The following is a 19,852-nucleotide window of genomic DNA, read 5'->3' as shown; positions in this document are numbered from 1 at the left end:
TCTTTCTCAGTTTCCCTTCGTCTCTTCTTAATTTCAATCACCCCTTCTTCCACCTCCTCTAATTTTTCCTTTACCTCCTTCATCTCCCGGTGCGCCCCCTCTATCTCTTCCTCTAACGCCACCTTAACCGTTTCTATGTGCGTCCTCACCTCCCGGTCCTTCGTCTCCATTGCCTCCGTCACCTCGTCCAACCTCGTTGTCAGTCCCTCACGTACCATCTGACATTCCCTCTTCGTCGCTATCAAGTCGTCTTTTAGTTCTTTCTGTGTCGCTTTTAACCCTCCTAGTACCGCAGTGTTCCTTTGTACCTGCTCCACTAACTCCGTCTGTCCCACCGTCAGCTGTTCCACCTCCTGCGTCAGGTCCTCTATGCCCCCCTGTAACCTAGCCGTATTATTCCTCACCTCTTTCTCCATACGCTTCTCACCTCGCTTTACCTCCTCGCGTACCCCCGAGACCTCCTCGCTTACACCTCGTCTTATCTCCTCCTTCATTTCTCCCATCTCTTTGGTAGATGCCGCCCTCATCTGTTCCAATTCATTCCTCTGAGCATCCAATTTACCTTCTAACCCGATTTTCACCTCCTCTATCTGGTTCCCCATCCGTTTGATTTCCCGGGCGGATTGCTCCCCTATTTCCCTCAATTTGCCGTCCATTGTGTTTTCTAACCCCGTTAACCCATTCTTTACCTCTTTTATCCCGTTGTCTAACCCCTCAAATTTGCTGTCTATCTTCCCAATTTGGGCACTGGTACCCCTCGCTTCGTCCCTCATTTGACTCCTCAATTGCTGACCCTGAGCATCCATCTGGTTCCCCAATTGCTGACTATTAGCCCTCATCTCGTCCCTCTGCAGGTTGAGGGACGCCTGCGCATTTGCGTCATAAATTGCTCCATGAGGACCTGCATTTGGACCACCCGCATTGGTGCAGCGGCGTGGCTACCACGCGCTCGTGCGAGGCGCCTTTTTGCGCACCTGAAACCTCGTGCGCGAGGGCGCCATTTTGCGCGCCTGAAACCTCGTGCGCGAGGGCGCCATTTTGCGCGCCTGAAACCCCCTCAACCACATTGCCATTGTTCTCCTCCTCCCTTTCCTCCACATACATTTCCCCGAGGTCCTGGGTCGATTCTACCCCGTCTATCTCTCCCACTGGCATCCCGTCGCCTTGACCAGCCATGGCGCGACTTTCAAATTTAGGATTTTATAAAATACAATTTTTGGGCCATTCGTAATTTGAGCGCGCTAAGCGCTTCAGGTCCGAATCCGACACTCCTGACACCACTTGTTACGGACGCGGCTAGGATGTTGATTGGCCGAGCGGATGGCCGCCGCGCCCGAACAGGGACTCCGACTAACCCGATTCCTCCAACGTTGGCCAAAATCACGCCACAGCTTTTCAATGGGGAAAAGACAAAAGCGAAGGATGTGAAGAAGAAGAACACCAAAGCAAAAGGGTGGAAATACGAATATAATTTATTACTATTTACACAATCAAAGAAACCAAGGAGGAGGAAAGATAATAAATAAAATAGAAAGAGGGACGGACCAGAAGGACACAGTGCAAATTCCTAGCTTACCTATAGCAGTCTTAATTAACCAAGGGACAGAACAAACAAAACAAACTCACGTACACAAGAAGGATGGAATCGTTGGAGGGATGAGGAGGTTCAGGTTCGTGCAAACGGCAGGGCTGGAGGTGACAGCTCCGACTCCTAGCACTCTGGTTTCACAGAACGGGCGACAGGGAGATCCGAAAGACCGCGGCACGTCGATGTTCGCGTGCATGCACTGGTTGTTCTCAGAGTGCTGGTTGGTATCGCGAGCAGGGCGTGCCGATTCTCATTCCCCGCAGGACGTTCGCGCCAAACAGAATGAACAATCCTCCCACTGGTGTTCCTTGCTCATGCGCCTCCCCTTCACAGAAATTCTCAATCTGTGCTCCCTCACTCATCTGCTGCCTCAATCGTTTGCTCGTGCCGCTGTGGGGACGTCGCGTGCTTTGCCAGGAGTCGTCTGCTCGTGCTGCTGTGGGGACGTCGCGTGCTCTGCCAGGACTCGTCTGCTGTGGGGGCGTCTTCTGCGGGTTGTATCAGCCCCACCCTTCATCCTCTTCGAACCTCCCCCAAGCGTTCTCTCTCCGCCCTCCCCAGCCAAACCCTCGTTCTGGGTTTGGTCGGCCAGGGCTGGTTCACTCCTCCCCTCTATGACGGGGTGGAGACACGCCTTTCTTCCCCGACCCGAGCACATGCTCAATGGCGGCAATTGCAGCAAACCGCCCAATTCAGTCGGCAAAGGATGCAAAAAGGGGAATGCAGTTGGTAATGGAGGCTTTGAGGGAATTGAAAGGGGATCTATCTTATGTAATTCAGTGCAATGGAGTATTAAGTTAATGGAAGACAAGGCCTTACCCTAATACACATAATAAGGGAAATAACTGTCAACAAAGATATATGGTGTCCTGCATGTATATTTTATGGACTAACTACGGGAACGCCCTTTGACCTTTATACAACAACAAACGGAGGAGGAGGGGTGATATTTTACAACAATTCATAACACAACAATAAAAAAAAAAAACAACATTCTCATATCCACAACAATATATATATATATACATATATATATACATACATATATATATATATACATACATACATATATATACATACATATACATACATACATACATATACATACATCCATACATATATATATATATATATATATATATATATATAATATATATATATATATATATATATATATACTACATACATACTATATATATACGTCGTGTGTTCAAAAAGTATCCGACCTTTATTTTTCGTGCGTAAAAAAAAAAGAAGCTAGGGAGGCGTTGATTGGTGCACGTATGTAGGCGATCCTAATGCACACGCCGTGAATTTTTCCCACCTGCAGAAGCTTGTCATTCGACGGCAGACCGCCGATGAGTGAGGACATGTAAGTGAGCGCCGTCGGATTTTCGTTTTTGACAAAATGACGGAAAAACTTGAACAACGCTACTGCATCAAATTTTGTATTTTTTGGCCTCGGGGATGTTGGATGCTTCTATTGTGATGACTGCAACTTGGTTTCTGGGTCGTACCCATAAACCCAGGACTCATCGCCAGTGATCACTGTGTTGAGGAAGCTGGGATCGCTGTTCACAGTCTCCAGCATGTCCTGTGCGATCTCCAAACGGAGTTGCTTCTGCTCAATCGTTAGCAGCTTTGGTACGAACTTTGCTGAGATTCCCCTGAAGCTCAAATCCTCCTTCATAATGGAATGAACGGTGTTGAATCTTGCGGATCGTTTCCACTTTGGAATCGCCAAGCTTTACACAAAATTTGATGCAGTAGTGTTGTTCAAGTTTTTCCGTCATTTTGTCAAAAACGAAAATCTGACGGCGCTCACTTACATGTCCTCACTCATCAGCGGTCTGCCGTCGAATGACAGCTTCTGCAGGTGGGAAAAAATTCACGCGTGTGCATTAGGATCGCCTACATACGTGCACCAATCAACGCCTCCCTAGCTTCTTTTTTTTTACGCACGAAAAATAAAGGTCGGATACTTTTTGAACACAGTAGTATATATATATATATATATATATATATATATATATATATATATATATATATATACTATATATATATATATATATATATATATATATATATATATACATATATACATACATATATATATATATATATATATATATATATATATATACATATATACATACATATATATATATATATATACATATATATATATATATATATACATATATACATATATATATATATATATATATATATATATATATATATATATATTTATTTATATAATATATAAAACACAGTTTGTGTGTGTGTGTGTGTGTAATGTTACCGATAGACTCCTAAACGGAGAGGCTTACGTGCTTGATATTTGGCATAGACGTGGCCATTGAGCCTGGGACGAACATGGCCGAACTCAAAATATTTGACGATCCATATTTTTTATTCATATTTACCTCAGCGCATTTCAGCGCACGGATTCAACGGAATCAGAGCAGGTGGGCGCTAATTCGCTCAGAGCGATCACGTGATGACGCTATGACGCTATGACGCTATGAACGCTATGACGCCATGAAAAAAAAAATCGCTATGACGCTATGAAACGCGATGACGCTATGAATGCTATGAACGCTACGAAGCTATGAACGATATGACGCTATGAAAAAAAAAATCGCTATGACGCTATGAAACGCTATGAACGCTATGAACGATATGAACGCTATGACGCTATGAAAAAAAAAATCGCTATGACGCTATGAAACGCTATGACGCTATGAACGCTATGAAAAAAAAAAATCGCTCGCTTTACCAAGGGGCTCGCTCTCCCCCCGTTCCCCTCCCCTCCCCTTCCCCCTCCCCCTCCCCTCCCCGCCCGGCAATGCCGGGTACTTCTGCTAGTATGTATGTATATATATATATATACATATATATATATATACATATATATATATATACATATATATATATATATATATACATATATATATATATACATATATATATATATATACATACATATATATATATACATACATATATATATACATACATATATATACATACACATATATATACATACATATATATACATACATATATATATACATACATATATATATACATACATATATATACATACATATATATACATACATATACATACATATACAGTGGAACCTTGACTTACGAGTGCACCAACTTACGAGTTTTCCGAGATACGAGCCGTCGCTCGGGCGGTTTATTGCTTTGAGATGCGAGCCGAGATTTGAGTTACGAGCTTTCGCCACCCGCCACCAGGTGGGTTCCGGTCACGTGGTTATCTTGCCGTGCAAGTATCTCTGCCGTATATCGCTGCTGCTTTGTTTTCGCATTTTGGTTATTTTGGAAAATTTCTTAGTTTTAACCATGAGTCCTAAGAAATTGAGTGCCAAGGGAAGAGAGGATGATGTGCTTGGATATAAAACACGCAATCGTCGAAAAACATGAGCGAGGTGTGCGTGTTGTCGACTTGGTGAGGCGGATGTGAAGGCAGCTGAAGATTTTATTATAACTGAGAAGAAGAAGAGGATGATGTGCTTGGATATAAAACACGCAATCGTCGAAAAACATGAGCGAGGTGTGCGTGTTGTCGACTTGGTGAGGCGGATGTGAAGGCAACTGAAGATTTTATTATAACTTTTGCCGAACTGATAGAAGCCGAACGATTCATCCCCCAGCAAATCTTCAACTGTGACGAGACAGGACTCTTCTGGAAAAAGATGCCGAGGAGGACGTATATAACGGCAGAGGAGAAGAGCATGCCAGGCCACAACTTGTTCAGAGTGCCGGCGATAGCTCACCTTCTCTTTGTGGAAAACACGGTACTGAGAAGAAGAAGAGGATGATGTGCTTGGATATAAAACACGCAATCGTCGAAAAACATGAGCGAGGTCAAGGTGTGCGTGTTGTCGACTTGGTGAGGCGGATATGAAGGCAGCTGAAGATTTTATTATAACTGAGAAGAAGAAGAGGATGATGTGCTTGGATATAAAACACGCAATCGTCGAAAAACATGAGCGAGGTGTGCGTGTTGTCGACTTGGTGAGGCGGATGTGAAGGCAGCTGAAGGATACATCCCCCAGCAAATCTCAACTGTGACGAGACAGGGCTCTTCTGGAAAAAGATGCCGAGGAGGACGTATATAACGGCAGAGGAGAAGAGCATGCCAGGCCACAACTTGTTCAGAGTGCCGGCGATAGCTCGCCTTCTCTTTGTGGAAAACACGGTGAGATCCTTAACATCCAACAACTAATGGGACGCAAACGGGTTTTAGCGGTACACACATTGATGAATCACCCTGCCTGTGATTCACCCATGACAGGTTATAGCTGGGTCGGGATTCAAACCCAGGCTGGACAGTTTAGACTTTAGAGTCAAGTGTGCGTACCTCCAGTCCAGGCCATCCTGCCAACTTGTATGCTGCATACAGGTGAAATATAAAGCGCGAGATATTTTTATATATACTTGTATATTTAAAAAAAAATTGGTGTGGTTTTTGGCGGGCTGGAACGGATTAATAGCATTTCAATGGGGAAATTTAATTTGAGAAACGAGCAAATTGAGTTACGAGCTCGGTCACAGAACGAATTAAACTCGTAAGTCAAGGTTCCACTGTACATACATACATACATACATATATATATATATATACACACATATATACATATATATACATATATATACATATATATATATATATATATATATATATATATATATATATATATATATATATATATATATATATATATATATATATATATATATATATATATTCTATTGGGCATTCTTGCACAATGTAAGCAACTACTTGGGTGCATCCTACATGCATGCATAATACGTATAAGCTTTATATATTTGATGAAATGGATTGTGGGTGCTTTCAGCAAGCAGCTCTTTAACTCAAGTAAATCAAGAATTAGTGATTAGACTGAGCACTTTATTTAAAAGTTTACAGATATAGTAATTTTAATGTAAATACAGTACAGCATAATTTCTAAAATAAGAGGCAGAACAGGCGATTGTTGGCATTGCCTAGCAACCAGTTCGAGTGTAAGCTCCATTGTCTTGGGCCACGTGACCCGCCGTGGTTAGAGCAGGTCTGCACCAGCCGACTCTTCTTCACGGATATTTTCGTTTATGGACATTTTCTGATGGTTTTGTAATTTTTCCTGGGATATTGGCTTCGAGTTGCATCACTATGCAAAATTTCAGCTGTCTAGGCTACTTAGGAAGAAGCACAACACATTTATATCAGAGAGTGAAACAGTGTGTCAGTGAGTGGTTAAGAAAGAGCCTCATACATATAATTCATCACAAAGAAGATAATTAATTTAGGATCATTTATTAACACAATTAGGCTACTCACAATAATTTTAGAGTGTCAATTCCACGGAATTTCCACATATCTCGCGAGATTGTGAACAGGATGTTGTTTTGACTCGAGTAAACCATGACATGTAGGAAGGAACCATGCTGTTGTTGTTTTGATTGGTTTCCGTGAAGTTTTTAAAATTTACTTTGTATACAAGATCGAGACTCGTGTAGGAGTTAACATTAATCACAAAAAAAAACAAATGGACACATAAAACATATAATAAAGGGAGCGGGAGACAAGATGGGGGGAGAGAGGGAAGCACACAAGCTAAACATTTGAGCGCAGGGACATCGGGAGATCTGTGGGAGGGAGAGGGCTTGAAGGGAGGAGGTGTGGGAGGGGTGGGGGGGAGGGAGAGCTATAAAAAAAAATGGACACTGCTCGGACTTCCAGGAAAGAAGTCGGTATTTAAAAAAAGTAGATATGGTGTGAATTAACGGGGGTAGCAAAGATCAAGGTTTTGGATGGGCTAAGATAAGAGATGGTGCTGAACAGCCGATTTAAAGACCTGCAGGGAGGAATGGGACTGAAGAGAGTGTGGGTGTTTGTTCCAGAGGCAGGAAAAAAAAGGAATGAAAGAGTGAAGGTGAGCAGAGTCTTGATTTTGGCAGTTTCCCCAAAAGAGGGTTGCAGGCAGATCTTGTTCGACCTGAAGGGATATTTTGGGGATAGAGCACAGACAGAGCTAGGGGAGCTAGGCCGGAGAGGAGTCGGTGGAAGACAGAAGGACCACCAACCTGCCTGCGGTGAGCGAGTGAAAGGCCCTCAGAGTCAGCATCATCGCGAGAGATTCCAATGATTCTGAAAGACTTGGTTTCTACAGCGTGAAGCCGAGCCAGGTGTGAGGCAGGATCACCAGCCCAGAGAGAACAGCAGTACTCCATCAAGCTACGGATGAAAGCCTTGTATGTGGTGAGGAGCACAGGTATGCCAAGGAAGGACTTCGCACGATGGAGGATGCCCAGTCGGCGACTGGCTTTGGAGGCCAGCTTTGAAATGTGGTTTTCCCAGGAAAGATCATGGCAAATAATGAGACCAAAAAGCTTGAGTGACAGAACTTCTTGGAGAGGATTGTTGAGAAAGCAGATGGGAGGGTTTTCCAGATGGTCTTATCCAGGAGATAAAGTGAGAGTGTGAGATTTGTCAGGATTGAAAGACATGTTCCACTTGTTTGACCAGTCTGTGATTTTGTCCAGGTCTGCAGAGAGTGAGGAGGCTGCTGCCTGCCGATCTGAGGGATAAGATATGGAGCGGCAAAGAGTGGAGTCATTAGCAAAGATGTAGAGAGGATTTTCCAGAGAGTCGGAGAGACCATTGATGAAGACCAGAAAAAGCATAGGGCCCAGAACACTGTCTTGAGGAACTCCAGCCTGAACAGGAAGGGGAGATGAGAAAAATCCATTCAGGGCCACACGTTGACTGCAAAATGTGAGGAGGTCCGCAAGCCATGCGTGGAGGTTTCCATGGATACCATAAGAGGAGAGTTTGGTGAGCAGGGCAGGGTGCCGGACCATATCGAAGGCACATGATATGTCAAGGGTGACAGCTCTGACAGTCAAGGGTGCTCTGTTTGGCATTGAGGACCTACATCCATTGTTGAGACAGCAGAATCAGCATGTCCAGAGTAGAATGAGCTGGTCTGAATCCAAATTGATGATCCGAGATCAAGCCATTGGAGAAGAGGAAGGATTTGATGTCAGAAGTAATGATGGATTCCATGACTTTGCTGATGATTGGGAGCAGGCTGATTGGTCTGTAGTTGCATGGATCTGTTTTTGCACCTTTCTTATGTAAAGCGGTAATGTTGGCTGATTTCCAAACTGATGGCAAATGACCTCAAGCAAAAGAGAGGGTGTGGAGAACAGAGAGAGGGTGTGAAAGAGTGGAGCAGCAGGATTTTAGGATCAGTGGGCTGATGCCGTCTGGTCCAGTTGCAGAATCAGAGTCGAGGTTTGACAGAAACTTCTTCACCTTGACAAGAGAGAAGGATACAGAGTCCAGGAGCAGCTGGGTATGACTGGGTAAGGTGGGTACAGAGAAAGACAGGTTTGGGACACAAGATTTTGAGGAAAGCACAGAGTTGAGGCATTCAGCTTTTTCACGTGCGGAGTTAGCTGTGTAGCCATTTGAGGTAAGAGAGGGGATGGAGGGGGAACAAACACCAGAAACAGATTTGACCAGACGCCACCAGGATTTGGAGGAGGGAGACAGGTTTGAGAGTTCAGTCTTGAGAGTGGAGAGATATTGTTTCCTTGCTCTCCTGAGGTTAGACGTAAGGAACAGAGATTGCCTTCCGTTGGATTTAGCCTTCCATGAGGAGAAGGCAAGTTGTTTCAGTGCAACTGCCTCACCACAAGATTCAGTGTACCATGGGCGGGAGGAAGGCTATGACAACTGAAGACGAGATGGGACAAATCTGTGCTTGAGAGAGAGAGCAGTTTACTTTGGAAGAATTCCCAGGCAGAGTTTGTGTCACAGGCAGTAGAGATGGGAGACCAGTCCAGATGATTGATGGCTGCTTGAAGACCGTACCAGTCGGCCTGAGTGAAACGCCAGACTCGTCAACGCTGAGCAGGCTGTCTGAGAATGGCCAGAGAGATGTCCACTTTAACAAGCAAATGATCAGAAGAACCGATTGGAGCAGAAGAAGAGCAGCAGACATTTGCAAGGAGGTTTGTCATAACCAATTCTGGAAGCGAAGATGCTCCGTTGACTGAGATCCGGGTCGGAAAATTGACAGATTGTGTCAGTCCCAATGAGTCGCAGAAGTCCTTTCCTGAGATGCCATGGCTGGTGAGAGAGGTACCCACAACCAGCCAGCTGGGCAAGATGACAGTTGAAGGCGACAGTTGAAGTTGGGATGAGTGGATAGAAGTTGGTCCATGTTGTCAGACAGCAAGATGTAAATGGAGTCATCACTGTTTGGTGGACGGTTCACCACACATATTAACAAAAGGTGGGAGCGGAGGGGAAGCTTTAGCCAGAGGTACTCCTGGGGGGTGTGGTGGAGAGAGGGTAGTGCAGGGAGAGTGAGGAAGAGAATTTTTGATAAAGATAGCAACCCCACCACAAGGTCAAGACTGAGGTCTATCATACCGGAGGAGGGAGTAACCAGGGAGAGATATTAAGGAATCAGAGACATATTGAAGGAGGAAAGCTTCTGTTAATCAGATTAAATCTGGTTTGTCAGAAGCAACGTGTATAGAGAGATCAGTCAGGTTTGAGCGAAGGCCCCAGATGTTTGAGGTCCATACCATTAAGGAAGAGGAAGGGGGATCATCGGATACAGGACGGAAGAGGAGAGGGGTAGGGTAAGATGAGGAAGAGGTAGGGAGAGGTGTTGATAGTGTGTCGGAGATTTCAGAAGAGCTAGGAGAAAGTGAAGGATGAGGAGGACAAAAGGTTTGATGGTGATTGGATGAGGCACAGTGAGGTGTTGTTTGAGGGGGGGGGGGGGGGGGAGGAGGCAGAGCAAGGAAGAAGGTTGGAGGAGATGTTGGTGTGAGTTGGAAGGGAGAGGAAGTGGGGAGGAGGCCGCCTTGAGGAGGAGGGGTGAAAGGGGAGAATTGGAGAAAAATGGTGGGTGGGGAGATTTGAAGGGGATGGAGGAGGGGCGGGTTTGAAGGGGAGGGGTGAGGGGGGAATTTAGGAGGGGAGGGGCAAGGGGGGAGTTTGGGAGCACAGGAGTGAGGTGGGAGTTTAGAAGGGGAGTGGCGAGGGGGGAGATTTGAAACGGAGGGGTGAGGGGGGAGTTTAGGAGGGGAGGGGTGAATTGGGTTTTTAGAAAGTGTTGGACGATTGATGGAAAACGAACATTTATTGCAAAATGAGTTTCTTGTGATTTTCCATGTCAGAGATCCGTTTGAAAACGTTGGAGAAGGGGTGGAATGCAGGTGAGTTTAGGGAATGTAGAAAGGAAGAACTGTGAGAGATTGAATATTATTTGAAATGGAGTTATTTGATGAGCAAATCAAAGTCAACCTTATACAACAGAATACAACACTGCAGGGGAAAGTTTAAGCATTTTTAAATGAAAACGTGAAAACTAGAGAGCAGAGTGATATGAAGGATAGGAAGGCTGGAGAGGATTGAGATATGAAGGAAGGGGTGAAAACGAGTGGGGTGAAACACAGTTGGGGGAGGAAGAGGTGAGAAGGAAATTTTTATTAAGATTCTTTTTTTTTTTGGAGTTTTTTTTTTTTTTTGAAGACTTTAAACAAAGGGTGAGATGATTGGGGGAAGTATGGGGTGAAAAGAAAGACAAACAAAAAAGCAATACAGTGAGAGAACAAAAGTAAATAGACAACAAACGACCGCCAATGAGACAGGGAAGCCTCAAGGGACCAGGCCCGAAAACGCGGCACAAACAAAACGACGATTACACACAGGTATGCACGATTTACAACCGAGATCTTACTATAAACACACAGTAGACACATACACAGTAAAATAAACAATACAGTTTTGACAAAACACAAATGGGGAAATACTTAACTTTGATGACGTGGAGAGCTTGGAAGAAACTACCTTGCCGGCAGAACGGGAAGAGGGAATTTTTGGAGTTGGTAATGGCATAATAATAATTATAAGGTGGATAGGGGAGGGGAAATAATTAAATATTCCACTATTCCAATTAGGTAATGAATAAATAATATGCAATGATGTAAAAATGCCCTCTTGCTTTAAAGACCAGGAAGAAATGGGGAGGCAAGGACAGATATTTGGGGGGTGGGGAAGGAGATTGAGGACTTGTGGTTTTGAAGGCTAGAAGTGTGGAGGGGGTTTTAACACTTGGAGTGGGGAGGAGATTTAAGCCTTGGGGTTGGGAGGGGGGAGGGATTTGAAGACTTGAGTTACATTTTACATTACACAAAATTTCCACGAATATCTGCTAGTATTCATTAAGATGCTTAGTATGGACACGGACACACACACACACACACACACACACACACACACACACACACACACACACACACACACACACACACAGTATTTGATCATTGTTGCATTGCTTTTTGATCATTTTTTCAGTTTTTGTTTTTCTGCATGGGTAAAAAAAAAGAAGAAGCTTATGGACAGCCTTTCTTACACTTCTGTTTTTATTATCAGAATATTTGAAGCTCCCAAGAATGCAGTCCTTTAAATTATCTAAATGCAACACATCTTTCGGTGAATATCTCCCCCACTGACATCGCAGCTTACAGCACTACTTGAGATGACTGTAATAAAAAATATAGATAAAAAGCAACTTTTGATAAGGATTCACTGTGTTAGTGAAAATGAAGGACCTCCACAAACCACAAAATTGCTTTGGTAGTTACATTTGACATTATCTTCATTATGACAACTAAAATTCCCATCACCTGCACTTCAAAACTCAGTCTGTGATTGCTCAAGCCAAAGACACAGAGATGATTCAGTATACCTTTAAAAATACCTTGAAATTCCAATGTACCCATGAAAAAAACGAAATAAAATAAATTGTTTTCTGTGCATCAGTATACCTTTAAAAAAACCTTGAAATTCCAATGTACCCATGAGAAAAAAGAAATAAAATAAATTGTTTTCTGCACATTTTCTCGGCACATGTTTAACTGTGTGGATGAGATACATGCAGTGATACCTGTGTGCTCATCTTCATGCTCTCGTGGCTGCTTCGCTCGTCTCTCAACGTCCAGATCATGTGCCAGATGTTTGGCTGTGTAGGAAAGCGCTGGTGAGAGCAACATCTCGCCATTCTTGCACAGTTCATCTCGGATTTTGATGAAGAATTGCTGAAGCTCAACTGCATCTTCATATATCTCAGAGTCAGTGCTGCCAGAAAACATAGAGAATATTTTTTTAGTGATCGATGTCTCATGGAAGAGCTTTTACAAAACCACATTCAAGAAAAGATAAGAGTTGACGTGTACTTTTACATTAATTACATGGATGTTAGACAATGGAGAAACATATGGTAAAGGGATTTGAACGTGAGTTCCATACATCATGTCATAGGTTTTTTTTGGGGTTTTTTTGCATACAAGATCGAGGCTCGTGGAAGAGCGAACATTAATCACACAAAAAGTCAAAACGACACAAACCGACACATAAAACACAAAATAAGGGGAGCGGTAGACATGAAGGGGAGCAGTAGACAAGATGGGGAGAGAGGGGGAAGGACACAAACACAACATTTGAGAGCAGGGCCATCGAGAGAACTGTGGGAGGGAGAGGGCATGGGGGGTGGTGGGAGACGTATAAAAGCTATGGACACTGCAAAGACTTCCAGGAAAGAAGTTGGAATTTCGAAAAAGTGTATCTGGGGTGAATTAGCGGGGGTAGAAAAGATAAAGGTTTTGGATGGGGGAAGACAAGAGATGGTGGTGAACAGCTGTTTTAAAGACCTGGAGGGAGGAGTGGGATTGACTCGTTGCAGAATCAGAGTCGAGGTTTGACAAAAACTTCTCCACCTTGTCAGGAGAGAAGGACACAGAGTCCAGGAGCAGTTGAGTTCGACTGGGTTAGGTGGGAACCGAGAGAGATGGGTTTGGGACACAACATTTTGAGGCAAACATAGAGTTGAGGCATTCGGCTTTGTCACGTGCGGTGTCAACTGTGTAGCCATTTGAGGTGAGGGAGGGGATGGAGGGGGAACAAACACCAGAAACGGATTTGACCAGACGCCACCAGGATTTGGAGGAAGGAGACAGGTTTGAGAGTTCATTCTTGAGTGTGGAGAGATAGTGTTTCCTGGCACTCCTGAGGGTAGACACACACTTGTTCCGAGCTTGGTGGAAGGAACTGAGATTGCCTTCAGTTGGATTTGCCTTCCAAGAGGCAAAGGCAAGTTTTTTCAGGGCAACTGCCTCACCACAAGATTCAGAGTACCATGGACGGGAGGAAGGATAAGACAACTGAAGACGAGATGGGATAAATGTGCATGAGAGAGAGCAGTTTGCTTTGGAAGAATTCCCAGGAAGAATTGATGTCAGAGGCAGTAGAGATGGGAGACCAGGCCAGATGACTGATGGCTGCTTGCAGCCCGTGCCAGTCGGCCTGAGTAAAATGCCAGACTCGTCGGCACTGAGGAGGCTCTCTGAGAATGGCCAGAGAGATGTCCACTTTAACAAGCACATGATCAGAAGAACCCATTGGAGCAGAAGAAGAGCAGCAGACATTTGCAGGGAAGTTTGTCATAACCAAGTCTTGAAGAGAAGATACTCCATTGACTGAGATCCGGGTCAGGAAATTGACAGATTGTGTCAGTCCCAATGAGTCACAGAAGTCCTTTGCTGAGGTGCCATGGCTGGTGAGAGAGGAACCCACACCCAGCCAGCTGGTATGATTACAGTTGAAGTCGCCACTTATGAGGAAGAGAGTGTTGGGATGAGTTGATAGAAGTTGGTCCATGTTGTCAGACGGCGACATGTAAATGGAGTCATCACTGTTTGGAGGACGGTACAGAACACATATGAACAAAAGGTGGGAGCGGAGAGGAAGCCGTAGCCAGAGGTACTCCTGGGGGTGGGGTGGAGAGAGGGCAGTGCAAGGAGAGTGAGGAAGAGAGTTTTTGATAAAAATAGCAACCCCACCACCAGTACGAGGCTCAGGTCTATCATACCGGAGGAGGGAGTAACCAGGAAGAGATATTAAGGAATCAGAGACATCTTGAAGAAGGAAAGTTTCTGTTAAGCAGATCAAGTCTGGATTGTCAGAAGCAACCTGAATGGAGATATCAATCAGGTTTGAGCGAAGGCCCCGGATGTTTGAGGTCCATATCGTTAATGAGGAGAGAGGGGGAGCATCGGGTGCAGGACAGGGGAGGGGAGGGGTAGGGGCAGATGAAGGATGAGAGGGGGAGGTAGGAAGAGCAGTTGATAATGTGTCAGAGATTACAGAAGAGTTACAAGAAAGGGAAGGATGAGGACGAAAGGTTTGATTGTGATGGGATGAGGCACAGTGAGGGGTTATTTGAGGGGTGGCAGAGGAAAGTAGAAGGTTGGGGGAGGTGGAGGTATGAGATAGAAGGGAGATGAAGTCGGGAGGAGGCAGCTTTGAGAAGGAGGTGGGAGGGGGGGAGAATTGGAGAGGGATGGTAGGGGGGGGAGATTTGAAGGGGAGGGGCAAGGGGGGAGTTTTGGAGGGGAGGGAAAAGGGGGGAGTTTGGGAGGGGAGGGGCAGGGGGGAGATTTGGAGGGGAGGGGCAAGGGGGGAGTTTAGAAAGTGGATGATTAATGAAAGACGAACATTTATAACAAATTGGGTTTATTGTGATTTTCAAGTTAGCGATCCGTTTAAGAACGATAGAGGAGGGGTGGAATGAATGTGAATTTAGAGCATGTAGTGATTTAGATTTATAATAGATTGATGTTTTTTTTGAAGTGGAATGAGTTGGAGAGGAAATTAAAAAGAGCCTTTTAAATAGGAAGAAAAACAGCGTGTTGTAATATACCACTGAATAAAACACTGCAGGGGAAAGTTTAAACATATTTAAACAGAACCGTGAAGAAGAACAATCGAATATTCACAAAAATACCAACGGGGAGAGGGAGCCTCGAGGGACAACCACGAGTCACGTGAACAGGGCAAAAGGTGTCAGCAAAAGGAACAGGGCAAAACAGATCTGGGGAATGGCATGAAAATGGGGGTGGAACACGTGGTCGAAGAACGAACGAACGAAAAGAACAAAGAAGGAAATGTTTTATTTTTATTTTTTTCGTAAAGAATTTAAACAAGGAAGTATGGGGTGAAAAGACTGGCAAAAAACTGAGAGAACGAGAGTAGAAGGACCACAATCGACCACTGAGAGAAAACAAGCCTCAAGGTAGGAAGCTTCAAGAACTAGTCCACAATATAACGCGGCACGAAATACTCGACTATTATATACAGGTATGAAAGATTAACACCGATAATCTTCCAAGGGACGCACTATAGGTACACACACGTAAGATAAATACAGTTTCGACAAAAATACAATTGTGAACAATTACTTAACTTCGAGCGTGCGTGAACATCGGGACAGCTTCGAAAAACCGTGACCTCCCCCGCAAGATCTCGCGAGATCTCTCAAAGGTTTAGATGGAATGACTAAATAGGCCCAAATTTATATCCCAAATTTACAGGGAATGGGGTTTATTGTATACAAAGTCAAGGCTCGCGGAGGAGATAAAACATACAACGGATCAGGACATAACATAAGAAAAGGAACAGTACAAGGAGAGGGGGAAAGCACACCAACAGCAGGGTTGAGGGACAAAAGAGAGGAAGACTTCGACAAGGGATGTAATGGAAGAACGAAGGCAAGGGGAGGACACACAGAGTAGACAAGATGGATACAGAAGAAAACTATCAGGAAGGAAAAACTGGAAATTTACAAAGAGAAGAGTTTGGGGAGGGTTCATGGGGGTGGAAAAGATCATGGTTTTGGGTGGGGTGATCTGACAGGGTGGTGAACAGCTGTCTTGAAGACTTGGAGGGAGTAATGACATTGAGGAGAATGTGGAAGTTGATTCCACAGGTGGAAGAAAAGAGGAACAAATGAGTGGGGGTGAGCAGTGATTCTGGATTTTGGGAGTTTCCCCAGAAGGGGGTTCACGGTGTACCATGTGCGCCCTGTAGTAACCTGGGGGGAAGGGGACAATGCACGGGAAGAGCAAAGGGCGCAAGACCAGAAAGGATGCGGTATAAGACAGAGAGACCACCAACCTGGTGATTATACATTGAGTGGGCATAATACTGTTACGGCCAGGGGTTTGGGTCGACTATGAGGGGGTTAGCCTCCGTTCCCTCTGGAACTTAACGGACCTGAGGCTTCCGTGAACGAATAACTCCGTACTTCGGCAGGTTGCAAACCAGCAACTAGGAACGCCAATTGGTCTGTCGTGCGATAGCAGGGACCAATCGTCTTAACACCGCTTTCCCGTACCATGTGATGGTTCCAATCGGGAAACATACCCTCCGGTGGTGTACCACTTTTGTTCCTGGGTGGAAATTTAGATGGCCGAGCAACCGCTGGTAGCTGCCGGGCGGACGTTAATTACTTCTGAACATTAAAATTATTATGGTCGCGGACATTGGCAAACCAATGAAAGAAAGGACATTCGCGGACAGTTGAAAAGGAAACGTTTAACGATTTGATTTATTTACAAATATGTACAGTGCAACTTATCGGTAGGAAAGAAAAAGGGACAAGAGGCAGAAACTTAGCTTAATCTCTGCCTTGTGACGATTACTACGAATAAACACAACAAGGGTGCCCAGCACACATTTACGGGGTTGAGACTCATGCAAGAGCTAGAGCACAGAATGGACCAAAACACAACAGAACAAAAGGAAAAGTGGAAATGGGGGAAACCCACCAACAGTAAGGGAGAGGAATACAACAGAGGGACACTTGGAGGAAGAATGGGTATGGGGAATAATGAGATCATGGGGATGGACAGGAGAACACAAGGGGTGAATAAGCTGGAGACAAGCTCAAACACAGCAAGAAGACCAAGGGAAAAATTGGGATGAAACAAATGGAACAAAGAAAAACTCTAAGGAGGGTGACAGAGACATGGGGGTTGAAGGAGCACAATAACCTGGAAAGGAAGGGGTGGGCTTAAGGTAGGTTAATGAGGGGAGAAAATATCATGAGTACCAATGGATAAGGTGTTGGTGACCTGAGGTGGTGGTGAACAGCTATTAGTACTTGGTGTTGTGTCATTAAAAAAAAAAAAAAAACACCTTTAGAGGCCATTTTTCCCCGCAAAGCGGGGGTTGGCCTTTTTCGGGAACCGTGGTTGTTGTTGTTTTTCGGTCCCCTATTTGAAGCAATGTTTTACGGCCGGATGCCCTTCCTGACGCCAACCCTTTTTGCCGCCTTTAACGACAAACAGGGTGTCATTGTAGTGCAAAATTTCCTACACTAGTGGAACCAATGTTTTTTGGAATCCTTATACCCTAAGCAACAAGACCTGAGTTGGTTCCATTTTTTTCAATGGCCTCTTTGGCGGCCATTTTGACTTTCAAAATGGCCGCCATTTTTTGCAATTTTGTATGTATCTTTTCACATAAAACACTTTGATTAACCATTTTTTCTGGCATTTTTGTCATTCCTTGTACAGAAAATCCACCAGAACACTTATATCCAGTCAACAGACGTTTTTTGAGAAATATACCAACAAACTGGTATACCGTCTGATGTCTCTTCATGGTGCCTCTGTGAATACCGTGAAAGTAGCCATGCAAATGTTAGCTCTTTCACGAGCCTCGATTCAGTATACAAAAAAAGAAAAAAAAGAAGAAAAAAAAAGTCTTGCTGTGTTGCATTAACAACTTTATCTTGATACTGACCAAGTTTAAGGTTTTCATAGCGTGGACTTCTACTTGGCTTGGGGTTACCAGTAATTGTACAGTCAGACATTTCAGTCACAGTTGGCAGGATGTTCTCAAGTTTTGTTGAGGTGTTGTCATGCAGCTTCAGTGGTTCAGCTACAGTCTCGTATTCTGATACATCTGGGGGAGCTCGTTGATAGACAGCAAGAGCAGTCCCATGGAATGTGTTCCGTCCATCAGCTGTGTCTACCTTGGCATCTATGTTATCAGCTGAGCATCTGATTGGCAGATTTTTCAACAGTCCTGGAGGCACGTAAACGCCATTGAATTCATTCATATTCTCTTGGACTGTGGTGGCAATCTTTGAAGTGATCTCCTTTACACGTTGATATGAAACACCAACGCCACTCTGGTACAACATGTCTATGTCTCTGCGACTGCGGTGTGCATGATGGCTATGGAGTGAAAGTCCAACCCCTAATGGCGTTTCAGTTGTGAACCTGAAGGTTGAAGTTGAGGACTTTGGCTGATATTGCACCTGCCGATCAGATTTGAACTCCTGGATGATGCGCTGTCCAATAAGTGCACATGTTCCATTTATCTTTTCATTGCGTGATTTTGTTTTGGTGGTGGCTGCTCCCTGGATGATCCATCTTATCATACAGAACAGTTGTTCCGGTATTCCAACTTCAATACTGTCCTTTAGCGACCCCTCAAATTTCCAAGGAGTTTGCCTCGCCTGTGTTATTGCATTTCTTATAATCTTTCCACTTTGAAAGAGAATTTTGAACTTTGCTTGCATATCCTTTTGTTCAGCAGAAGCTGCCCGAATAGCTGCAGCACCAGCATCACTGGAATGAACTGTTGATAGTTTTCCAGATATGCCTGTGATTTCGACATTATCCAGGTTGTTCTTCAGTTTCTGGTTTAAGTATAGCCTCTTGTTGGGATCAAAACCAGGAACATTGTAGTTCTGGAAGATATCTTTATACAGAAGGTGCACATCAGGCATGGGGATGAACTCTCCTTCATCAATCCTTTGCTGTATGAGGCTTGTAAACTATACTTCAGCTGCTATGGATTTCAGGTTCTCTTCCTGTTTGGCTTCAAAGGACCACTCACCACCCTTACGATGTGGACGTTGAACATATTTTTCCCAGTTACGAGTGTAACAAAGGTGATGGTACACAATATCTCTAGCAAGTAAATCACCAGAAGTTATCACATCACCTAGGTTTACCTGCCAAGTCTTGTTTCCACTCTTATTGACAATATCTGTGAAATGCGAGCCTCTACTATAACTAGTACAAGGATGGAGAACCTCATTAGTATCTTTCTGGCAAAAGAAACATTTATCTCTGAAGAATGAGTCACTTTTTCTTTGAGATCTTGTAACTGAACTGTTGACACAGTTGTTGCTGAAGTTGACGGTGCTGCTCGGTTTTGAGGATTCGACGGTCGTCCCCTCTTGCGGTTCGTCAGATTTGAAATATTCTTTGATTCACAAGATTTACTAAAGTTCACTTCATCACGTTTGATATGAGCACGATTTGTCACTGCCTTGTAACATT

General features: G+C 44.2%; 1 protein-coding gene across 7 annotated transcripts in view; it reads right to left on the bottom strand.

The window, feature by feature from the left end:
- PBRM1 (polybromo 1) overlaps window positions 1-19,852 on the bottom strand; it is a 411,924-nt gene that overhangs the window by 171,803 nt on the left and 220,269 nt on the right. For all 7 annotated transcript variants that reach the window (XM_078776019.1, XM_078776017.1, XM_078776018.1 and 4 more), the window contains exon 17: window positions 12,604-12,794. In XM_078776019.1, the coding sequence (XP_078632145.1) occupies window positions 12,604-12,794 (191 nt within the window). The remainder of the gene's footprint in view (window positions 1-12,603; window positions 12,795-19,852) is intronic.

The sequence above is a fragment of the Myxine glutinosa genome, chromosome 4 (assembly GCF_964187855.1).
Source record: "Myxine glutinosa chromosome 4, kmMyxGlut1.1, whole genome shotgun sequence".
Lineage (NCBI taxonomy): Eukaryota > Metazoa > Chordata > Myxini > Myxiniformes > Myxinidae > Myxine > Myxine glutinosa.
The sequence above is the reverse complement of the archived record's forward strand: the minus strand, read 5'-3'. Positions and strand labels throughout refer to the sequence as shown.